Consider the following 23,537-nt stretch of genomic DNA (forward strand, 5'->3'; position numbering starts at 1 on the left):
GCCTTTTTGGGCGCATTTCCGCATTTGACCTCCAAAATGTGGAGGTCAAATGCGGAAGTGCCACCGAGCGCTCAATGTTAAAGCTCAGCTGCACAGGGTTTCCTCGTCATGAATCCACGGATCCGCCTGCAGTCCTTCCTCTTACCACTAGGGCCCAGCGCTTCAACATTGGAGTGCCTAGCTGGCCCCTTGGTTAAAACGCCCAACGGTCATTAAGACATGCAAATCCCTTGATTCCTTCAAAACCGCTCTCAAAGGGCACCAGACGGCTGCAATTCGAAACACATCCTTTTCTTTTCCCTTTTTACCTCCTTTATGATGATGATGTCCTGTTTTTTGGCTATATAGAAGTGTATATTTGTCTCTAAATGTTATGATGAATTAAACATGGTGGACCCTCTTGTAAACAAGCGTAGTGCTTTATTCGTTGTCCACTCACAGTTAACAGTTTTTGTATTGAGTTGTGCTTGAAATGTACTGTAATTCTGCAAACTGTTAATAAATACTTCAATCAATCAATCAATCAATCAATCAATGGTGTCAATCAATGGCCAAAAATGACAGATCTACAAGCTACCAACCCGTCAGACTTGTAGATCTAACTCTTTTGGTCTCGCGCGATGCCTTGACTTCCGGTTGGCTTTTTTTGCGACAGGTCGTCAGAAGAAACGGGCCAGTCGTCGAAGATGTGCTAGTGCTAGATGGCTAACGCTGTGCAAAGCAACATATTTTAATTATCTGTTTTTCTTTTCTTTTTATTCTCCCGGACCATAGTAGTGCTATGTCTTCGGGGATGACTGGACAAACACCGTAAGTTTACACCTTATTTGTCTTCCACCGATTGGGACGTGCGGTTTGGGAAAGCAGCAATGCAGTGAGCTAACGTTAGCCCAATATTTAGACTCTCGTAGAGTTTTTAAGCTAACGTTAGCTTGGCGTGGATATCAAAAAGTTGGCCTCGCTCGCACGCAGTCGCGAGCGTAAATAAATAGGAACTCTGTTGTGTTTTCGTCGCGCGACCCTTTCTTTCGACGAGTGTCGCATGGACAGAAACTACGGGAAAACTGCGACGACGACGTGTAAATAAAATGAGTGGTCCGTTAAGAGTAGACTACGTTAGCTTGTCCAAACACAACACCACACACACACACACACACACACACCGGTCCGCTAGCCAAGTAGCTCTTGGTCCATAGCGGAAGGCTGTGGACCAGTCTAGTCACATAAACCCTGTCATACTTAAATTAAATAGCTAAAATAGCCGTTCTACAACATTAAGCTCGTGAGACTTAGTATATTCGCTGAAAGCTCGGCTAGTATTTACATGCCGAGAAGAACTGTGGTTAAGGAGAGATAACGTATTGCCAAAATAATGTAATTGATCTCTGCGGTAGACGGTGATCTAAGTTTGTGTGTGTTCGCTTTTGGTCGTTTTTTATCTACATTAGCAAGTCGCATATATATAACGGCACTAAATGACGTAGTGCATTTTGTGACTTGTGAACTACCGGTATTTACATTATTTTGGTAATGATTTGGGGGTACACTAGCTCTGGTCCATAACGCATTGGAGCTATGGACCAGAGCTAGGGGTACACTAGCCCCTCTCGGAACCCTACATAAAGCTTTTATGAAATTTGTTTGCCGCTTTAGGTAGGGTCCCTGGTCATGCTAAGATTTTCCAATGCGATTTTTGGAACGCGGATATACACAAACTCATCGTTTAGTCGATCGGCGCGGTACTACCACGCTTTTTCTTGTGTTCGTTTACGAATGTGCGAACTATAAGTACCTTACATACCTCTGATAAAATCTCCTGTGTCGCGGAAGCCGTTAAGTATTTTTAATCCATGTTTGATTAAAAATGTCGCTTTGATTTCTTCTTGTTTATTTACCGTTTATTGTACCGCCTCCCGATGTGCGGTTGGCTTTGCGGGCTACGTCCCTGCCTTTGATCTGCTCCGTCATAGCTGTAGCACCACTAGCTAGCCAGATAGGCGGTACAATGAGGTGTCAATAAACAAGGTAGGAAGAAGCGACATTTTTAATCAATCATGGATTAAAAATACTTAACGGCTTCCGCGACACAGGAGATGTGTCGGTATGGTATGTAAGGTACTTATAGTTCGCACATTCGTAAGTCAATACATGAATAAACATGGTAAAAGCGCGCAGAAGTCCGTCTCATGGCGTGTTTACATTGTTTTTGTTTGTGCGTAACTGGCGACAGCCCAGCGTGGAGCAGGACCCAATGGGGTAAAGTAAACAAAGTGTCAGAAACTTTACTACATTCGGGTTCTGCTTGCGGGGCTAGGGGTACACATACATTGATTAGACAATCGGCTTAATATTGTGTGCGTTGGATTTGAAAAAGCCTCTTATCAACTTCAAGTTGCATGGGTGGCTTTATCAAAAACATTTACGCAACACATTTTATACAATAATGAAGTGAAGTCCCTACTTCATCTTTCCTTGATTAGATATGGTAGCCAACCCTTCATCTCGCCTAGCCCCTTTCAGGACCCTCGGTTACCGTTTCTGAAGTCTGGTCGACGGTACCCCAGGGTCCCTGATCGGTTATTAAGCCCTCCGTGGGATGCAGATGTACATACCCTCCGTTCATGGAGAGCGGCACGCCGCTTGAGTGTTGGTGAGATGTTTCAAATATGCATAACGTGGCTATAGGAGACAACGGAAACGTGGGAGAAATCGCATTAACCACCGATGCTGTTAAGTATTTTTAATCTTTTTTTGAAGTATTGGCTTCTCTGACTTCTCAGACTGGCTAGCTGCGCGTCCTAGTTACTGCCTCTGATTGGCCGACCGCGTGCATGCAGGATGTTTATAATGCTGTTGTGTCGTGGGAGGCGGGACATGGGAAGTGAGGAAAAGAGAAATTCAGAGAAGCCAAAACTTAAAAAAAAAGATTAAAAATACTTAACGGCATCGGCGGTTAATGCGATTCCTCCCACATTTGCGTTGTCGAAGGGTATGTACATCTGCATCCCACGGAGGGCTTAATAACCGATCAGCGACCCTGGGGTACCGTCGACCAGACTTCAGAAACGGTAACTGAGGGTCCCGAAATGTGCTACATCTCGCCTTGCATGGGCTGAAAAACGTTGAAGGCTATTAGTGCTTTTGAAAAGTTGATGCCTCAATACTCATTGCAAATGAATAAGTGTCGCCCCTTAAAAAATATATGCAAATTTGTATTACTTGATCAATAATTCTCTATTCGTAGGTGCTTAAGCAGCCGGTGGGATAAACCTGCCCCAGCCAATCAGACCCTGGACGGTAGGCAGCAGGGTGGTGTTAGGACAACAGTAACACCCAACAACTTGGAGCCTGATTCTTTCATGTCTGATGGGGAAAAGTCAGCACCTGAGGCTCAGGGAGGGGCTGCAATGGCCGCTGCAATGGCTGCCAAAATCAATGCCATGCTTATGGCTAAAGGAAAACTATTGACTCCCCCGCCATTACTTGCAAAGGTACATACTTAACCCATTCTGGACGGAAACCCGTTTTGGTGTTTTAACTAAGCATTATGTTATACTTTAGCTATTTTTTTTAAATCGTGAAAATGTGGCACAAATCTTTGAATATAATATATTCTTTCAGAAGACTTTTTATTTATTGCGACGTCAGGCCTAAAGCCCAGACCAGAGTTGTACTTTGTATGCTCTTTTTATCTCCACTCCACACCAAATTACTCTTTGGCAAAAAATAGAAGATCTACAAGCTTGTAGTTATTCTATTGGGGGGGGGGGGGGGGGGGTGAGAGAGAGATATATTATTTTAAATATATGGTGAGGTGTCCAGTGTGATAATAGTATTTGGTGTTTAATGTGTGTCCTTTCAGGCCCCTCAAAGTATGCCCATGTCCTCCGCTACAGAAGAATCTGTGGTCACAGAAGTAGACATCAATGATGTACCAATGAACAGTAGGGACCTGCTCACAAAAGGCAAAACACAGGAGGAGGTAAATGGAAGAAATGTTTAATATGTATTTATTGTAGTTCTACTTTGAGAAGGGGGGGGGGGGACGGACGAAGACACAAAGAATTTGGGTCCTTATGGTTCCATCTGTTATGCAAAATGACATCATAACCTCATTTCATACTCAACATTCCCTCCGTATTCAGTCATTATCCAACAGTTTGCTGTTTAACTATGCCGGCTAAGTTAGCAATCAGTTGATCTTGACTTGTTCTACAGTTTTATATGCATATATTCATTCATTTCATTTCATAATTTGGACAGAGACAATTGGTTGGTCAAACATACTTTTATTCCTTTCAAAGTTGAACAGTTTTAAGTTATCATTACTATGTTGTCAAACACCCACTACTCACACCGTCCTCATTTCCTGGTCAAAGTTACACAAAAGAGTCACCACTGAATCCACTGCTCCTTTTATAGGTGGAGGATTCAAATTGGGTTGCACCATGTTGCAGGGGTGCATGTGTCTGGCAATACATACTATTTCGTATGATTGCAATGAGACAGGTATACTGTAAAAGTTGGGAAATGATTTCTGTGTTGCATGTTCACTAGATTTGTAAGTGAATGCTTTGGGGAAACCTGTCTCAGTCTAGAGTGACAGATGGTATGGGCCACTAGTCCGAGGCCTGGGTTTGAGTTGATGTAGTCAGTCCATGGTGGGACATGGGAGAGAGGGGCACAATGCGGGAAGCTCTGTCCTAGGACAGTGTTGGGACTGGTAATGTCCAGACTGGATGCTTGAATTTAAAGCATAGCATTAAGTTTGTTATTTTCATTTTTGGAAGTTATATTTTATTTTTGTGAAAGAAATATTTTCCTGAGGCATTTTTTTGGAACATTATTTTTGGAAACCTTTGAAGAAATAAATCTTTGGCAACGATGGAGATTTTTGGTATGTCATTTTTCTGTGCACCTAGCCCTCATCAAACGGACTCATTTACACAGGGACGGAAGGTTTTTACGGCTCTAGCAGTGATTTTTCAACCCGTTTCATTTCAAGGACCCCCAGTTTGACATGCATAGGCTACGGACCCCCATTTAATAGCATTTCTATCTCTGGGACCCCCAATTTATATTGTAAAATCAATGCTAATTTAACTGAGAGAGTACAAATGGAACCAAATGGACCCGTTGTACATCATTTTGACACTTATACCTTCTTTCCAGATCCGTCAATTCAGTGGTGCAGTAGTCTCAACAAAAGGACATTACATGTCTGATACACAGAAGGGGAAAGCAGGGTATGTATTCGCTGTAAACTTGTCTCAAAACCTCTTTGCTAATTATTTTGAGTACGTAATTTTACACAGCCTGTATTTATTTACATACTGTGCCTTACAGACCCCAAAAGCTGGATATAGGAAGCTTTATCCAGCTTTTGGTGTCTCTCCACAAACTTTGTCCTACACAAACAATCAATGGAGAATTTTACGTCAATTTCATGATTATGTACAATGAGAAGCACGCCCGTCTCTTCACATGGGTGTGGTTTTTATGATTATAAGTAATTTAAGTAATATAAGTAAATTACATTCATTATCTCAGAATAAAAATAAACAAAAGGTTGACAATCAACTATGTATTCATTTAATAAGCTTTGAAAACATGAGCTGAATTCTGGGATGGCTGTGCATTGTTCCATGTTGTACTTGTGTTTATATATTTATTTTGTCTTTAGAGAAAGACCTTTATATTTACATGTCCAGGGAAAGAACCAGGAGCAGGTCAATAGTAAGTCTCTTCACTTCCCTTTATTTCTACATGTGTGTTTTGACTGTTCTTATTTGTATCATGACCATAATGCAATAGAATATTGTAAAATATGAGGGACCGCATTTATTGTCATACGCGTACAGTACATATACATAAAAGGTAATGAGTGTTTTTACGCCGCTGTTAATTCTTCAAAATATGGGGTTGTAGTAGCCTAATATATTAAAGCCATGTAGAGGTATAGCAGACCTTTTGGCATTCTATTTCTAATGCCATACAGTTACCAAATTACTTTCACCTACCAACCCCACTGCTATCAGAGTTGTTGCGGCGTCTGTGTAGCTGCATGTATCCAAACAGTGTTTCTTGTTTGCAACATCAGAGGCTGTGCTGAGGATAAAGGAGATCATCTCAGAGGATGTGCTGAGGATGTCGGCTGCATCAGGAGGGCAGCAGGTCCCTGTGATTCCCCCTCTCACACTCTACCCTCAACCTCCTCGGTCCGTGAATCCAACACCGATGCCACGCATGCCCAGCAACAACTCATCAGCCCAGGGCCACCGACCGGCAGCTCCACATTCAGGGGTATGCAGATGGCCACAGCATCCATGATCAACTTCACCCTGCAGCTAACAATTAGTTGCTCTTCAGCTGTGGCTTCAAGGACAGTGACGTGTTTCTACAGAAAAGCAACAGTGGGATGTTTGTAATTAAACAAAACAATGTAGCAGAGGTGGGGGAAATTAAGTTGCCAATGGCGGTACAGCATTAAGAAACATAGGCCAAGGCAGATGAGAAAAAAGGAGATGCAGCTAATTGTAGCAACAAGATACTAATAGTATAATACAAATTTACGGCTGTTATCAAACAAACCTGGCCTTCCATAACTACCTCAACAGTGCCACAGGCTGATCACCTCCATGCCACGCTCCATTGATGAAATAATTTGTTCAAAAGTAGCCCAGACCAAGTATTGACTGCATACATTAATATACTATCGTTTTCAGATGGTCAACATGTCTCGTTTAAAAATATTTTTTAGTGGTCTAATTTGTTGAATATTTTATGTGTATAACAAATCTTCGTTATCAAAATGTATTAGATATGGTAGCCAACCCTTCTTCACCAGCTTGTTCTATATTTTAGTGGATTTTTTCTACCGACTGATTTCATGGACACTGCACTTTTCTCAGGCGAGGGAATGTTTTATGTCGATCGGTCAAAAGCGATTCTCGAGATACACGAAGAACAGAGATTTGCATAATTTATAGAACGATGTGAAACCTTTTCACAAAAGAGGTGAAAAATATTAAAGGGATTTGTTTCCTTCGCTTAATATCTTGCATTTGGTTGTTTGGTTTGCAAGATGAGGTGCAGACAGACGAGAGACTCTTCTAGATGGCTCACCCTCTAGTTGCCATGTCATAAGCGTTAATAGTATGCCTCCCAAGTGAGCCACTAACAAAGCTTTTTTCCTTGTCTTTCAGAGTTTTGTGCACATAAAGATATTTGTGGGGTTGGACCAGGCATTGCCCTCGTTCAATGTGAATGAGAAGGTTGAAGGTCCAGGCGGAACATACCTGGGTCACATCCAGACAGAGACGGGGGCTCGAGTCTTCCTCAGGGGAAAGACTTCCGGCTACATTGAACAAGCTTCAAGACGAGAGTCCTTTGAGCCACTATATGTGTACATTAGGTAATGTGCATTTGAGATTGCTTAATGTTGGACTAGCTATTTCAAATATTTGTATTTAGAGCATTTTCTCTCCTTTTAATTCTCCTGTTAGCTTTTTGAGGGGCGCTAGCCCCTCCTATACAAAGGTTTAATGTTTGTCTTTAGTTCAATGTTTGTTTTGTAAATGCATTGACAATGAAGGGAAAATTCATAATGTGTCATTTACGTCATATTGTCTCTTTATTGTTAATGGCGTTTAATGTTTGTGTTTGCACCGTTTGTTGTACATCACCTAATCAACATGAGTTAGACTTTAATATATTAGCGCCCCTCACTTCACACGGGTGTGATTTTTAACCTCCAAGTCTAATTTATGGTACTAATTTATTGTACTTGTTTGTTTACAGCCACCCAAATGCAGCTGGATTGGAGTCGGCAAAGAAACTCACAGAGAGTTTGCTGGAAACTGTAAGTTGATATTTTGAGGGGCGCTTCACGCTAGCCCCTCCTATATACAGGTTTAATGTTTGTCTTTAGTTCATTGTTTAATAAACGCCATTGACAATGAAGGGAAAACTTACATAATTTTGTAACTCATTGGGTCATATTGTCTCTTTATTGTTAATGGCATTACATCACCTAATCAACATGAGTTAGACTTTAATATATTAGCGCCCCTCACTTCACACAGGTGTTTTCTTTTGTATATAATCTGATAGGAGGTATAAGAAGGTGAAACCACTGAGTTGTGTAGTTGTCACCGATACCCACCTCCAAGAGCATAAATGGTAGTGGAGATAAAAAACGTTATCTCCAGAGATGCGTTTAGCGTAATCTGCCTACCGACAATGTTAACCGTTCAATGTACATCATATCCTTTGCTGCTGCGTTTAGAGTGATCTGCCTGGTCTCTAAAATTGCCTCCCCTTGGCCAGCCGGGGTGCCTGATGGAGGGGAAAGGAACTGGTTGGAATAATGTGTTCCTTCCATGAGCTATGTCAAACCGGGAAAACTCCCCCCTGTCGGGTGAAAAGAAGTGGTTTGGACTCCTCATGCATATAAGGAAGCATGAGGTCAGTCCGTTGCTCTCCCCAGAGGGAGTGGAGTGCCCAGGATTACATTAGATAGTTGACACTGGGTTAAAATGAAAGATATTTAATCTTAAACGTCTCCCCCCCCGTCCCCCCTTGTTTTCCAGGTAAGAGCCGAACACTCCCGCATGGTGTCCATCTACACAGCTACTGGCTCCACCCAATGTAAGTATCACCTTACTGTTAAACAGGCAAACTCAACAGGCTGACCCAATATCAGATACTAGCTCAACAGGCTGACCCAATATCGGATATTAGTTATGTAAATGCATTCTTCTTGTGGTAATTCATTCTCTCCTGACGTCTTTTAGTCACTCAACAATAGGTTGGAATAGTAGGCCATGGGTTTTTCAAAAAACCCAGAGTATTGCCTCGTATCAGACGTGCTATTAACTCTGTGTTCTATACTTTCATTTCAGCATACGCAGCTGGATTTCAACCTAATAGCAATTACTCTAACCAGGGATCCTGGTATAACTACTCAGCGAATGGGTATGCTGGCAGCTATTCAGCGTACCCAGGAGCCGGTGGTTATTGGAGTAATGCAAATGGTCCCCCAAGTCATTCTAACCTGTCGACAAACCCTCAATCTTCTCAGGCAATGGTTCAGTATCCTGTGGTGTGTCCTCGGAAACCACACCCATATATGGTCCAGGTGAGAGTTTACATATTAAAGATATATACAATATGGCCAGAATTATGTGGACACCTGACCATCACACCTAATACGAGCTTCTTGAACATCCCATTTCAAAACTACGGGCGTTGATATGGAGTTCTGGGAAGGCTTTCCACAAGTTTTGGAGTACGTCTGGGAATGCATTATTTTTGCCCATTCTCGCTAAAGAGCTTTAAAAAAAATATATATATAAATCAAAGTTTCTTTATTCATTTTTCAAGTCACATATGAGTTAAAAATTGCATACAAAAATTATTGAGCATTTTATCCCTCCCTCCCCCCAGAGTTCCCACTGAAAGAGCCACAACCCTGGTATCTTGTACCATTAAATATATGAAATACTAGGCACATACAAATATACATATTCAAAAATAGAAGGAATTAATACAATATTAGACACGATACACAAACAAAAAACAAATATAAATAAATATAAAGAGCATTTGTGATATCAGGCACTGAATGAGCATTACAATTCACCCCAAAGGGTAAGTGCGGTTCTATGTGCAGTCCTCTTGGAGTTGCTTCACTCCAAACCACGTCTTAATGGACCTTGCTTTTTTGCACAGATAGTCATGCTGAAACAGTAGAGAGCCTTCCCCAAACAAAGTTGGATGCAACACATTGTCTAAAATATCTTTGTAAACTGTAGCATTTCAATTACGCTTCAAAGGACCTACAGTAGGCCAAACCCTGAAAATCAGACGCAGAATATTATCCACCAACTCGGTAATTAGTAGCGGTGTCCACATATCTTTGGACATATGGCAATCATGTATCCTGTGACCTTCATTCTTTGAAGTTGATATTTTCTTAATATTAGGGATGTTGCGATGGGAGCATTGGTAAAATCAAGTTTTGCCATAACGGGTGCCGGCTATTGCACACAGCTGACATCCTTTCAATACACTTCCATGATAATGAGTATGCATGCTCATTGGAATACAGGCCCACAGAGAAGTCTCTTTAGGATGACGTCGCCCAATTTCAACCTATCTTCATAGTTCATATATTTGGTCCTCGATATGGTCACGATAATATGGTATCATTTCTTTCTACTCAGTCTGTGTCTCATAGGAGGGCTACCTCATGATTAGGCAGGTTTATTTTTTCTCGGGCAAAATGTCAATTTTTTTGTATCAATTTGTATTTTGTGAGAACAATGGCTTCTATTATAGCATGCTGACTTTCCAGGAATAGAAAGCCTATTGGCTTGGATTCTCCATCAGTGATCACTGGTAGGCAGGTTACTGAACTGTCCACAGCCGCCCTCTGAAACACAGACGGGGTAGACAAAATAATACCATAATGAAGGTGAAGTCGTCCTTTAATTACTATTTTGTTTTACACAGCAAAACCACACCATTTTGTAGCACCATGCAACCAAAATGGCACATTCATACAGTATATATCTGTGTTACTGTCATTGATCACATACAGGTATGGTGTTGCATACACAAATGTATAAATTCTATCTGTCAGTTTTGGTTTTTAAATGTGTTGCGCCGAATGGAAATTGGTAATGCATTAAGGATCATTCCATCAATGCACATTATATATCATTGTTTATCTACAGCTTCGAACATGTATTGTACATAAAGACAATTTTCCATTTTTAAGGGTGGGGGGTGGTGTTATTATGTTTATCTTTGCAGTCATTTGATTTTTTGTTTGTAAACCAATCTGTTTTTCAGAGAGTATTTTCAGCTAGATCAATCCATACTTGCATTAGAATGCGATGATGCGTTTGACCAAAAACAAAGGCACCCTAAAATTCACTCTGTTCCGATCTCAGGCAGGTTTCAAGTCTACACGTTGGTTTTCATACCGTACAGAAATTAATTTAATCCAATGCAGTGTTTCCTTTAGTATGTACCTGAAATGTGTAGAGAGGCCGCCTCCGTTTTTTCTTTAGTTGTACTACAGACTTTTAATATCTAGGTGAATTCACACCTGTGAGCATAGCATATAAAGGAGACACTTTGCATTTACCTGTACTTGGCACAACATCCACAAGCATCAGGTAGATGAACAATGAAGCAATCAATGTTAGTATTTGCAATGAAACTGCAGCTTAGTCATTATTGAACGCTAATGTAGCAGAAATGCAATACTTTTCCTGTGAAATATAGAACATTAGAAGATTTGTCTTGATCCAAAGATAGTAGGTATCAATAAATTATTATTTATCAAGTTATTTTATCAATCCGCTAGAGCAGGATTGTTTGACCTTTATTTAACCAGTAAAAACCACATTGAGCCTAACGTCTCTTTTACAAGTGTGAACTGGCCAAGCGAAGAGGCAAATAATGTTAGACAGGTTATGGTTTTTGCCCGTCTGTCTCTGTGTGTGCGCAGCTAATCATGCAAATTGCCTGATCTATAGTTGTCAAACTTTGCATGCACATAACAGTAGGCCAATGAAGACACTCTTTCATATGGGCCTCATGGTGGCATTAGACCAGGCCTGTTTATGTTTTGTTTTATAACTCTTGAACCGTAGATCGTAAAATAAAAAACGTATTCCATGTAGATTCCCTAGAATAGATCATGACCCAACTCCTGATATTAGACCACGCCCATTAGGTGTTAATTCCATTGAGCATTTTCTTAAACGGTAGTTTATACAGGTGATCTTGTGAGCTGTGTGATTATGATGTCAAACAGGGTATTGATATCCCATACTGCTTGCCTGTAATTTGCTTCAAACATTTGCAAAAGCGCTTTCACTTTGTGAAAAGTTGCACCATATGTCATAGAAATGCTATTTCCACCCTCAGTTTCCTTGTGGCCTGACAAACCCACAACTTACACAGCCCTTGCTAGGCAACCCAGCCTGGACATATGTGTGCTGAGGTGTGCCCTTTTCTAGTTAGAAATGTTATTCAGTGATCATACTATCAAATGTAAGTTCAACTCTGCCCTGCTCATTACTGTGCATTATGTACTTCTGGTGCTGGCACACACTGAAACCTCTCCCGGCAGGGTATGCTTTGCGAAAACACCAGATTAGTTTTGCTGCTGAAAAGCCCAAAACAAAATCCATGCAACATCTTCTCTTCTCAAGGATCCTGGGAACAGTGGAACTGTGGCGCCTGAAGAACCCTCACCAAGCACCCCTGAGTCGGGAAGTCCCAAGCGTCATTTTCAAGAGGAGGCTGGGGAAGAGCAGGTGAGCAGAGTCTTGAACTTATGCAACGCACACAATTCACTTTACTAATATGATTATGCACTCTTCAAAGTCGATGGTTAATGTTTTCTTCTCAATGTAGTCCACTAGCACCCTGTCGGAACCCCCTGCTAAAGAGAAGTCCCCACCTCCAGCCACCAAAATTGCAGAGGAGAAAGGAACAGAAAGGTTGGTTTATACATTTCATCACCTTTGAGTTCCCATCTTCATCTTTGTGTTACAGATTCCTTTAATGCTACTTTGCCCTCTTTTAGAGTGCTAATGCCTCCACCGCCGCGTCCCATGATGCCTCCTCCACCACCTCCTGCTATGCCCACTGCTGCACGCAAAAGGCCGAGAGAGACCGCCCCGTTTACGGAATGTCTAGCCGCTCAGCCCAGCAGCTCCGCGCTGATGGGTATGTACCCATCTCCCATGCACTTGCACTTTCTAACCCTGAATTGAGTCATTCTTCTCAGTGGTGTTGTTTTTGTCTTGTGTGTTAAATGTCCTCTCTGCCTATGGAGGAGAATGGGAGGGTAATGGAGACCTGTTTGCATCCCCCAACTGGTAGACCCCTCTAACATGCTCTTCCTGTATATGTTCTTTGTCTTTCCTTTGTTTTCTCTCTCAACATGTGTCCCTGGACCTGCCTGTTATGGATGTGTGCTCTGCTGCCGTTTCATTTGATATCTCCCCCTGGCTGTGGATCCACTCAAAACCACCGCTAACATGGGGCGCCACAATGGGTTTCTTTTTTTTGTTTTTCCTCTTCCTCCCCACCCTCCCCACGCCTCTCTCTTTGTCGCCCTACCTTTCTCTTGAATCTCCCCTTCTTTCTGCTTTTCTCTCGTCTCCATTTGATTGTGCCCTCAGGTGTACTGGAAGAGGTACGTGAGAAGAAGTCTAAAGTTGTTGCAGACATGTCTGGTTTGGTGCCCTATGGAGGAGATTCCTCCGATGAAGAGGAGGAGAGAACACGCAGCAGTAAGAACAGCTAACTCCTAACCCCCCCAACCTTCAACACCCCTATCCTACCCACCCTGTGATCACAGCCCAAGGTCTAAAGTGTACATCACAGTGCCCTAACCCAAACCCACAGGACCACAATACAATTGACACAGTTTTCAGCCAGGCCATTTTTTATTTTAATTTGCAAAGCATATTTTATCCATACATGAGCCCAATTTCACTTGCTTTGTGCCAGTTGCTGATGATATAAATATATACATATTGTAAGTTTCAGTGGAAGTTTTTTCTTATCTTGGAAAATGGTGTATGCCTGTTCCCATGGAATACTCGACTGTAATAAAGAAATTGGTAAAATTCTTTGTTGCGCTGCTTAATCCTTCCATTTTAAATAACAGATAATACATGTTAAAGGACCGTATGAGCATCTGTCATTTGTTAACCATGGTTGTGCTTTTAATAAGACTTTTCAAGTCAAGCCATACTTATTAGCCTTACTCATTAATCCAATCGAACAAACCACAGTATGCTTTGAAAAATGGTATATGGTGAGTTGGAGTCGACAATAGGCTAAACATGCCAAACCACCAGTATGGTCCTTTGTATTGTCATGCAAGCCATGCATTTCTTTTTAAATTGTTTTAAAAGCTAGAATGGGTTTGTGTGTGTGAACATATTCAAAAATAACAAATCCATGGTATTAGATATGTGTGTACTCAGGGGCTTCTATACCATTGTGTACAGTGAGGGCTCCTGGGTTGTCCATGGCAAAGCAGGGGTGAACATACTGCTGGAAATGACCATGGAAGGTGTGGAGATGTTGCTTCAGATCCACATTGTAGAAGGCCAGTGTACCCCTGTTGTAGTCCAGTGCCAGTCCTATGCGCACTGGGTTTACTGTGATCCTCAAGTCAGGGCTCCACCCATTGTGAAGGAACTCATACTTGTGCCTGAAGAAAGTGAAGCAAGTATTAGACTCATAACCTAAGTAAATTCAGAGTCAAAGTCAGAATAAAGTTCCATAGATTAACTAGATGATAGCCCCTGACAGGATTTCATGTTACTGTGGATTTAGGATAATAAGTTTCTGTTTCTGCTTAGGCACTATAGGCAGCGACACTCATTTTAGGATATTACACTATTATATACATAGCCATAAGAATGCAAAGTGCATTCATGGCATGCGTTAATGAATGGTCTGCTTAAGTGACAGTCCAAATGTCCGACTGATCTGTGCCAAGAATAGAGTTGCTATGGAAACCGTGATGAAGTCATGGATGCACTATCAGCATCTGCTATAAATTCCTCCAACAGGCTTTGTTGTGCACAACAACGTGGCACAACAATTCTTGCTTAGGAAAGGATTTTTCTTTTCTAAAAATACCCTCTTGGCCCATTTCTCAGATACTGTATTCCTTGGAATAATCCCTGTGAGACCGTCAGTACACTAGTAACTCTTATCAGACTAACTAAATTACTAAATTAAATTTGTGTCTACTTGGGTTTGTCGGTCGGGTACTGTGAAAATGATGTAGTCTAGCTCTAGCCAGTCGGAGCATCAAGGCATGGCTATAAATAATAAAATTGCATTAAAAGCAAGCTGGTACCTGGATGGAGTGAGAATGTGCCTCATACACCAAGATGTGGCGTTTGCCCCTAGATATGAGTTCCGGTGGGTGTCTTCATATGCAACTCCAATCCTGTACTCTGTCTCATCGTCCACCTCTACCTCCCAGTAATGTCTGCCTCGTACTGGAATAAGATCCCCCAGCACAGCAACACACCTACGCACATGCATGTACAGTACACACGTCACATGCATGTTAATTTGATACTATGGACACTAGTAAACAGTCATTGTTCACTATGCTTTCAGCAGACGACGTGCGTCGATTGAAATCCAAGATCCTATGTATGTACATATTGACTGATTATTTCACCTGGCAAATGTGTTATCATCAAAGGCCATTGCACTTATTGGCAGCTCTTCGTCTCCATAAAACATGGTGAAACCATCTTCAGAGATGGACAGGCAGGGGTGGGCAGTATCCTCCAGAAGATGGAAGAATGTACCTGCATGAGGACCAGACAGACACCCAATAGGCCTCATTCACCAACTGTTCTCAAGAGGAAATTTGTTTGTTGACCCACTTTTCAAGAAGATTTTGGCATACACCAATGTTCTGTGATTTGTTCTTGGGTAAGAGCAGAATCTACTCACACTAAGCAGCACTCTTTCTTAGGCACATTTGAGTGCTGATATCTGTTTTCCTCAGTTCTACAATAATTGTATAATACAGGATTTTACAATAATACATTTGTCATATCTTTAGAGCAGTGGTTCTCAAAGTGTGGTCTGGGGATGCCCAGGCGTCAGTGAAGGAGTTCCAAGGGGTCCACAGCAAAACAAGGAACAGTTTACCATTTTAACCCTATTTTATACTTTGTTTGGGATTGCTGATCTACGATCAAATACATCAAATTACTGCCTGTTTTAAGCTTGTAGATCAGCTACTCTCGAAACATTTTGATCTTGAAAGATTGTGAAAAATGTACACATTTTTGAGAACCACTGCATTAGAGTTTTAACAGTTCTGAAAGTGACAATCCAACCCAAACAGACCCGGTTGAGTTGAAGCCTGAGCCCCACCCCATAATTCTACGTGAGTACTTTCTACTTTTGGTACTTTGTAAGTACATTTTGATACGAATACTTTTACATTTTGAATTCCAGACTTTTACTTGTAACAGAGCATTTCTTCATTGCAGCATTGATATTGAAACATTTGAGTACTTTTTCCACCATAGGCTGATTTGTCTTTCTTCTCACCCGTTGTGGAGACAGTAAAAGCGTCGCTTCTGTCACTAGGCCCACCGATATTGACAGCTCTAACAGAGATGAGGTATCGTCTTCCTGTCTGCAGTTGGATCAGACATTGACAGGTAGGCACAGCCACTATTGACCTGAGAGATCAAACAATTCCAAAATAATGTTAACAGGGTACACTGGTACAGCTCACTTCTCCGTCCGTCAATGGACCAAGGCACAGTTTGTAATTTAACATTGTTATAATTACTTCCATGTTGTGGCTTGAAGGAGTGAATGTCATTCAAAAAGTTCCAATGCACCTCATTCATTCATTCCATTCAGAAAGTTTCTAGTTGTAGTTTTAAGTGAAAAATAGATGATCTATGGAAAATATGAATGGCTTATTTTATTTCGGTCCACACCGACGAAAATGAAAGCCTGGATGCCGAAGCTAACACTGAAATGACCAATGAAAAATGACTGCAAAATGGTAGGACAATATTGCAGTGGCGATCAACACTGCTGTAGGAGGTGAGGCTAATAATAGCTTTTCTAGGACACACTGTCTTGAATCAGCAGCTCTACAACCATGGGACCTCAAAAAGTCCCAGGCAAGCACTAACAGAGGCTTGTTTATGGATGTAACTATTGAAGCAAAAGTCTTCGTTACGGGTGGCACACAGAGCAGAAGTAGAGTATCATGGGATGCAGCCTCTACTGTAGCTTGAAGCATAGCAGATTAAATGGGTCATCTCGGATTAGGTTATGACGTCAAAGCATGTCATGGAAACTTGTAAAGAAAATCAGCATGACAAAGACAAATTTACATCGTTTACAAGCAAGAAGTCAACTCAGTTTTGTGATGGAATGCGATAATGTTGTGTGTGTTGGAAGGGCATTCTTACTCTGTTATACCACTCTGCCCACCATCTGTACCCATCTCAATGAGTTCCACGGTGTAGGAGTCAACAGGGTTGGTATTTCCTGATTTCCAACGAATCAGAGCAGCCTCTGGGCAGGTGGTACACTGCCTCTGATTGATCACCGGGGGAGAGGGCACTATAGTAAAAGCACAGGGAATTTGGCAGGTCAATACTGACACACAGATTACATTTGAAGTTTATAGTGGTTACATTTGTACAAGCAATTAGAGGGTGGAAATGTAAATATATTACCACTCATGTATAGGGCCTTTTCACTAGCTGGACTGATGCCTGTAGTGTTGGTAGCTGTCACCCAGAGCTCATACTGAGCATTAGGGAGCAGGTCTGTCACAGTGCAGTGAGTCTCTTTCACCTTTATGTTGCACACTTAAAAAAAAGGGACAAAGACCAATTAGACCATAGTGTTAATGCAGTGGGTTTCAATCTTTTTTCATACCAAGGCCCATTCTGCATTTGAGCCACAGATCACCATTTGATGAGTTAGCCTCGCAGACTAAAGAATATTTTGTTATCGTTGGATAAGATTTTGTTCCATGCTGTATTGATGTGGTAGCATAGGAGAGATAACAGGCAAACAATACAATAACAATTCTACATTTGCAAATTAAGTAAGATATTTATCAAAAATGTAACTCTTGGGTGTAAATACTCAAGAGTTAAAGATATAATAAGGGTCCATTTGACAATGTTGAAATACAATTTCAACATTTAAGTATGACAGTGTCATGTTATCATTGCAACAGTTATGTTGCATTATTCCTGCCCGGTACTGTACCATCTGGTCCACAGATGCTGTCTGCTGGCGAATCCTCCAGTACGGGTCTGTAGTACAGTTCATAGTACTCCACTGTATCATCGGAGAACAGGCTCCAGCACACACGCAAGGATGTCTGCGTGGCAGAGTTGGGAATCTGGGGATTGATCACTGGTGCGTTTGGGGCTAGAATCACATCCGAGGAAAAGCATTTCAATCCCTGATCAACTGCATAATTAACAGTCACACCACACCAGCAGCACAGTAACCAGTGTTACTGTGAACATGGAACTTTAATGACTTTTGAAAACATGCACGCGCGCGCACACACACACACACACACACACACACACACACACACACACACACACACACACACACACACACACACACACACACACACACACAGGAACATAGGATAGTTGACAACAGTGTCAGTGACTCAAAAATTAAAGTGATCAGGGGCAAATGAGAGAAGGCAGTAAGTGAGCATGAATGTCCCTGTGCTGACAGCCTCACTATTACAATAGAGATCATTAAATAAAAGACAAAGAAAAGTAAATTGCTAGTCAATGTTCTCCAGGCAACCACAGATTTCTCTCTAAAGTAAACTGTAATTATGTTCCCTCAGTCCTATGTTCCCTCAAACCTAACCACAACCCATAACCCCAAGCATAACCCTAAGTGAAGGAACATGTGGCTGACCACATTATATAAACATAATAGATGGAGTCTGGGGGATCCAACTGCACAATCCCAAGAACCCTTTAAGTGAATTAATTACCTTTTACCATCATGCTTGACACAGAAAGAATAGCCCAGTGTGCCCAGTTTATTAAAAGCTCAATCAAGAGTCAGAATCACATTCTTTGAAGGTGCACCAAGAAATAGTTCAATTTGTGGGTTAGATGGTGTTTCTCTGCCATTTAGTACTAGAATGTACCTTTTGTCTAGAATCTGGGAGAAACCACTGAACCTTCTGGGAATATAAAGCTTAATATAGCGTGAAGACAACTGGTTGAACTGAGAGTTTGTTATTGTCATGTTCAATATTATTGTTTGTCTATTTTTTTATTTTGAACAATAGTATTGTTCAAAATCTAAGGCCTGACTCACACCTTCACAACAGATTGATGTATAGCTGATGCATGAGACTTGTTTACTGATGCAAGCTCGCAATGCATTTCCAATGGGAGTCACATGGTTTGACACAACATTTTTGTTGTATGAGGGGGAGGGGGCAGTCGAAACACAGCCGAAAGCCATACAACATAATACACAGCAACAAAACATAGTCTATACTCTATAGCAGGGGCGCCCACACTTTTTTGACTTGAGAGCTACCCTCAAAATGCCCAGCTAAACGAGATCTACCCACCCAAAGATTTGCCAACTTGCTGAAAATAGTTTTTTTTCTAAAGTAGCCTACCTTTGGAATAGTGGTCACATATAATAGAAGGGTGGAAATGGAATTGGTTGTTTTTTTTAGTAGGCCTATACTGTATATAACTTTGTAATGCTACTGAGGTTTGTGCGCAACACTTTTGAAAACATAGAAGATATTGCATTGTGGCTTTGAGCTGACAGGCACTTTTTGATGTCAAAAGTCAAGTCGCCTTAATTCAAGTGGCAGATGCCTATTTTAAATTTAAATTATATATTTTTAGGGGCATCATGTGATCTACCTGCACAGCCTGTGTGATCTACTGGTAGATCACGATCTACCTTTTGGGCACCCCTGCTCTATAGTATGTTTGAAATGGAGGATAATCATGGGCATCAGACCTGGTACAATGTTGATGGAGTCCATCATGGTTTTGACATCTGACAGGTCTGCCAGTGTAGTGGTAAACTCAGTTGATGTGTGCACTTTAAGTTCAGTCTCCTCTTTAGCAAACTCCTCAATTCTGATGACAGAAAACACATTGAATGAGATTTAACTGCACGAAGACATCAACAATAGATGGATTACTCAAAGACAATGAATACAAATCTCAATGTTATTTTTAAAACTATGTGCAGGAATTGTGTGGAACTGGAAACACTTGCAAAGAAAGACTTTGTTTGTGGACTGTTATTTTTTGTGCAAGACGGCATCACATCATATCGCAGTCAGCGTCATGCAATACTTTTATGCATAACCTCTGCAAAACATGAAACCAAATTACCTGTTAACGGTGGGAGTAACTGCCTGTGAACAAAGTTCAAAACATAGCAATTTAAAAACACTTATACCAACCATATAGCATTAATCATGTAACTACTATTAACAATTGTTATTTTCTGGACATTGCGAAGAGCTTTTATACAGAGCTGCCACAACAAGGGTGAGAGGGAGAAGCACCAACTGACCTTGAGAAAGAGTCTCTTGTCTTGGGTCCTGTAGATCTCCTGGGCAGCCTCGATTAGCTCCTTGGAAGCATCTAGTGCCCGGCCACAGTTCAGCAGTTGTTTGTACAGGGCTTCCAGCTTGCTCTTCTTTTCCCCCTCTAGCCCAGCTGCCCTCTCATCATAGCGTTGGGATAAAGTCTGTAGCACATCATTATAATGCTGTTCCAAGTGCTGCTCCTGACGGCCAAAGTTCTCCTACACATAACATCAGGAAGGTATATGGGTTAAGTGCCAAGTTACTACTCTGCTGCAAAGAGAGAGTAATAGATGAAAGACACTGTGTGCTGTGTGGGCTGTGACAGCTCTAGGGCTCAGACCTACAGCGGGACACAGAGATGGAACACAGTAGTCAACAACACTTGACTACTGATAGAATAGAACTGAGTTACCCCCAAAACATAACTTTGCCACATGGTGCAAAGACAAAGAAGCAATACATAGTTGATAACTGACAGGATAAATAGTAGACTATACCAGACCAAATATTGCTTTATTCAAATCAAATCAAATCAAATCAAACTTTATTTATAAAGCAAATTTTAAAACAACCAAGGTTGACCAAAGTGCTGTACATCAGTGGCAAAACAGAGAACAGGCAAGAGAACACAGAATGTAAACGGGAAACACAACTCAAGCAGTACCTGATCAGCGGAGCGCAGAGCTCTAGGTATAGGATTTTACGAGCTCAAATGTGATGTTGTGTAACTTGATGAGGCTTTAATTGAGGCCTAATCTGTACTAATTTAATGCTGCTTATTTTGGCTAGGCATTTCTTGGAAATTAGATTTTTAATCTCAATTACACTAACCTGGTTAAACAAAGGTTATAATAAAACTGTAGGCAACTGTGTATGCAGGTGTGTAAACAATGTAAGTCATTCATGGCTATTAGTACGCTGTAAAAGCAGGGAGTCACAGTTGGAAAGTGTGTGCATAATATGAACAAAATGGTAGGATTTCTTAGTATCAATGTCCAGCCGCAAACTGAATGAAGCTCACTAACTACTACAATGACTGTCTGTGTGTGTAGTGTGTACCTCCACAGTGAGAAAGATCTCCTCCAGGTGACCCGCAAAGCTCTCCATCTCAACAACCTTCTCCTGCAGCTTGCTTCTGGTAGTCTCAATCTGAAAGCAGAGACAATGACGGACTATTCAGGTCACATAATGTGGTGCTCTTGACTTGAATCGGACCACTTCAACAACATCTTCAACACAAAACATTAATTAAGCATTTAAAATCTTTAGATTTTAGCGTTGACTATTTATTTTTAATCTTGAAAGTGAATTTTGAATTACGAAATTAGTGTGAGAACTAGGCTACTGATTTAGAAGGATCTTTTTAGAATATGTAATTTGTAGAATCGGGCTCAGGTCTTGGGTTGATAACTGTTTTAGTGGCCACAGGCTATATGACCCCAACAGACTGTCAACATCAACCGCTATACCACATACCATAAAATGTATTATTGCGACCACAGGTCGCATTTACTATGAAAACGTGCATTTCCTGTCAGTCAGTCTGTCCCTTCAAATATGGAGCTGACCTGTTCTGACATAGATCCTTCCCCATACATCCATCTTCGGTGTCTTCCTTTTGACTGATACCTGTCCATTCAAACTCTACAAGGCCCGCCCCAACACGCCCGAACATTAAGGCCTGGACCTACCTGCGCCCTCACCCCTCATCAAACCATGTACACTCAATACACTGCCCCTGCTGCCACCCTTAGATCTCCATATATGGAGCTGTTGATCTGACCTCATCAAACCCTATACACTCAAGACACGCTCCATATATGGCCACTGGCTAGTACAGAATTCATTCCATATGTTGATCTGACCCCCCATTCCAAAACGCCAGCGCTCGCCCAGCAGTCTGCCGTCCATCCAGGCGGATGCGTGCACGCGACCTCACCCTTTTTTTGGTCGCTTCTCACCCTCAGGGCGTCTGGTTATTATTACCTGATTTACCTCGGGTTCTTGATCGTCAAACACACTATTGTGTCCATCTTCAGCCCCAGTGGGGGATGGGGAGTCCTCGCAAGGCTCAAAATGCAAAGACTCATTGGTGTCAATGGAAAAATGCTGGTACTTGGTCAAATTGGGTTGGTTCTGTTTCCTTTCACTGCCTTGCAATATGATGTCTTCATGCTCCTCTCCATCCTCTGTGATCTCTGTGATCACATCCAGCCTGCCACCTCTAGGGTTATCAAACACCTCCATCACAGCCTTGAGTCACTCCCTGTGGGACTACATGTTTTAAATTCATTAATGACATAAAACAAACAAATCATGCAGTAGGCGACAAAGACACATCTGACATTCATGTATTAATAAATAATAGTCATAGTATTAATAAAAACAAGTAGGCCTACAAGTACACCAAACAACTGCACAGAATTATACACACAAGTTACACAAGCACGAGATGTCAACTCACTACTTTTCCCAGTATTCATCTAATCAGCTACAGTTAAGCTTTTTCGTTTTCATTTAATTGTGCACTAAATAACATTATACAAATGTACCTGGACGATGAATCACGTATTCAATCTGTTTTAATATCCATTTCAAATGCACATAAGAGCGGCGGTGGTCGTCAGCCCAAACTTTGTGGCAGAGCAAATAATAGCCCATGATGACATAAATAGACTGGCAGCTCAAATGACAATACCGGTATTCAGCACAGAGGGACGTCAGGTCTCAGTTAGACCTAGCCTGATTATCAGACTGTAGAGTGGGCGGGAGCTTTGGGCTGGATCCAGGCTAAGTTAGACCTGTCACCTGACTTGAATAAATGCGAAATGGCATTGCAAATTTGCAATACATTTTTCTTTTATTTTATATTTTTCATTTAGTTTGCTTTGGTTTTGACATTGTTGTCAACATTACCATCCTAATTGTCTTTGCTACATTTTGCAAAAGTGGTTCATATGACGCTCGTCATGGCGGAACTATATGTTTTGCGCAACTTGCTACATTTACAACGTTAACGTCTACATAAGGTTCAGATTTCAAATATAAAGTGCTCACCCCGGCGCCACGGATGTTAGAATTTTGTACGGGCGGATATTAGCACACGTGCCTTCCGTATTCTTCAATAAAAAGTATTTTAATCCGATCGGTTGACATTTTCCCAAAAATGTGTAATGTATCAGAGTTCAATACACCTCCCAAACGATAGGGCGCGTATGGTGAAAAAACGGAGAAACTGGCCCGCAGTCGGATAAAGATGCTTTTTTTATTAAACAATACGGAATGCACGGGTGCTTATCCACCCGATCAAAATTCTAACATCCGAGCCCCGTGGGTGAGCACTTTATATTTGAAATATGAA

At 41.4% G+C, this 23,537-nt stretch overlaps 2 protein-coding genes across 4 annotated transcripts; one reads left to right on the forward strand and one right to left on the reverse strand.

Moving 5' to 3' along the window:
* The first annotated feature begins 668 nt into the window (after window positions 1–668).
* LOC308318308 (KH homology domain-containing protein 4-like) lies at window positions 669–13,661 on the forward strand. The gene is made up of 14 exons (XM_080767806.1): window positions 669–810; window positions 3,245–3,491; window positions 3,863–3,982; window positions 5,173–5,246; window positions 5,684–5,736; window positions 6,101–6,303; window positions 7,206–7,414; window positions 7,801–7,861; window positions 8,592–8,649; window positions 8,904–9,139; window positions 12,231–12,335; window positions 12,436–12,521; window positions 12,608–12,750; window positions 13,209–13,661. The coding sequence occupies exons 1-14, from the start codon at window positions 782–784 to the stop codon at window positions 13,331–13,333; spliced, it is 1,749 nt and encodes a 582-aa protein (XP_080623932.1). The 5' UTR covers window positions 669–781; the 3' UTR covers window positions 13,334–13,661.
* Window positions 9,157–22,837, reverse strand: fsd2 (fibronectin type III and SPRY domain containing 2). 3 transcript variants are annotated; one of them, XM_080767757.1, is made up of 14 exons: window positions 22,729–22,837; window positions 22,163–22,450; window positions 21,236–21,325; window positions 20,161–20,394; window positions 19,977–19,999; window positions 19,594–19,715; window positions 17,830–17,994; window positions 17,286–17,420; window positions 17,016–17,169; window positions 16,132–16,265; window positions 15,242–15,374; window positions 14,909–15,085; window positions 14,034–14,251; window positions 9,157–12,321 (listed from the first exon to the last, which is right to left on the reverse strand). In XM_080767757.1, the coding sequence occupies exons 2-14, from the start codon at window positions 22,421–22,423 to the stop codon at window positions 12,311–12,313; spliced, it is 1,857 nt and encodes a 618-aa protein (XP_080623883.1). In that variant the 5' UTR covers window positions 22,424–22,450; window positions 22,729–22,837; the 3' UTR covers window positions 9,157–12,310. The 3 variants fall into 3 exon arrangements, with proteins under 3 accessions (XP_080623883.1, XP_080623882.1, XP_080623881.1); XM_080767756.1 differs by lacking the exon at window positions 9,157–12,321 and having other exon boundaries at window positions 13,454–14,251; window positions 22,172–22,450; XM_080767755.1 differs by lacking the exon at window positions 9,157–12,321 and having other exon boundaries at window positions 13,454–14,251.
* Window positions 22,838–23,537: the final 700 nt, after the last annotated feature.

The sequence above is a fragment of the Protomyctophum bolini genome (genome assembly GCF_963924005.1).
Source record: "Protomyctophum bolini genome assembly, chromosome: 1".
Classification (NCBI taxonomy): domain Eukaryota; kingdom Metazoa; phylum Chordata; class Actinopteri; order Myctophiformes; family Myctophidae; genus Protomyctophum; species Protomyctophum bolini.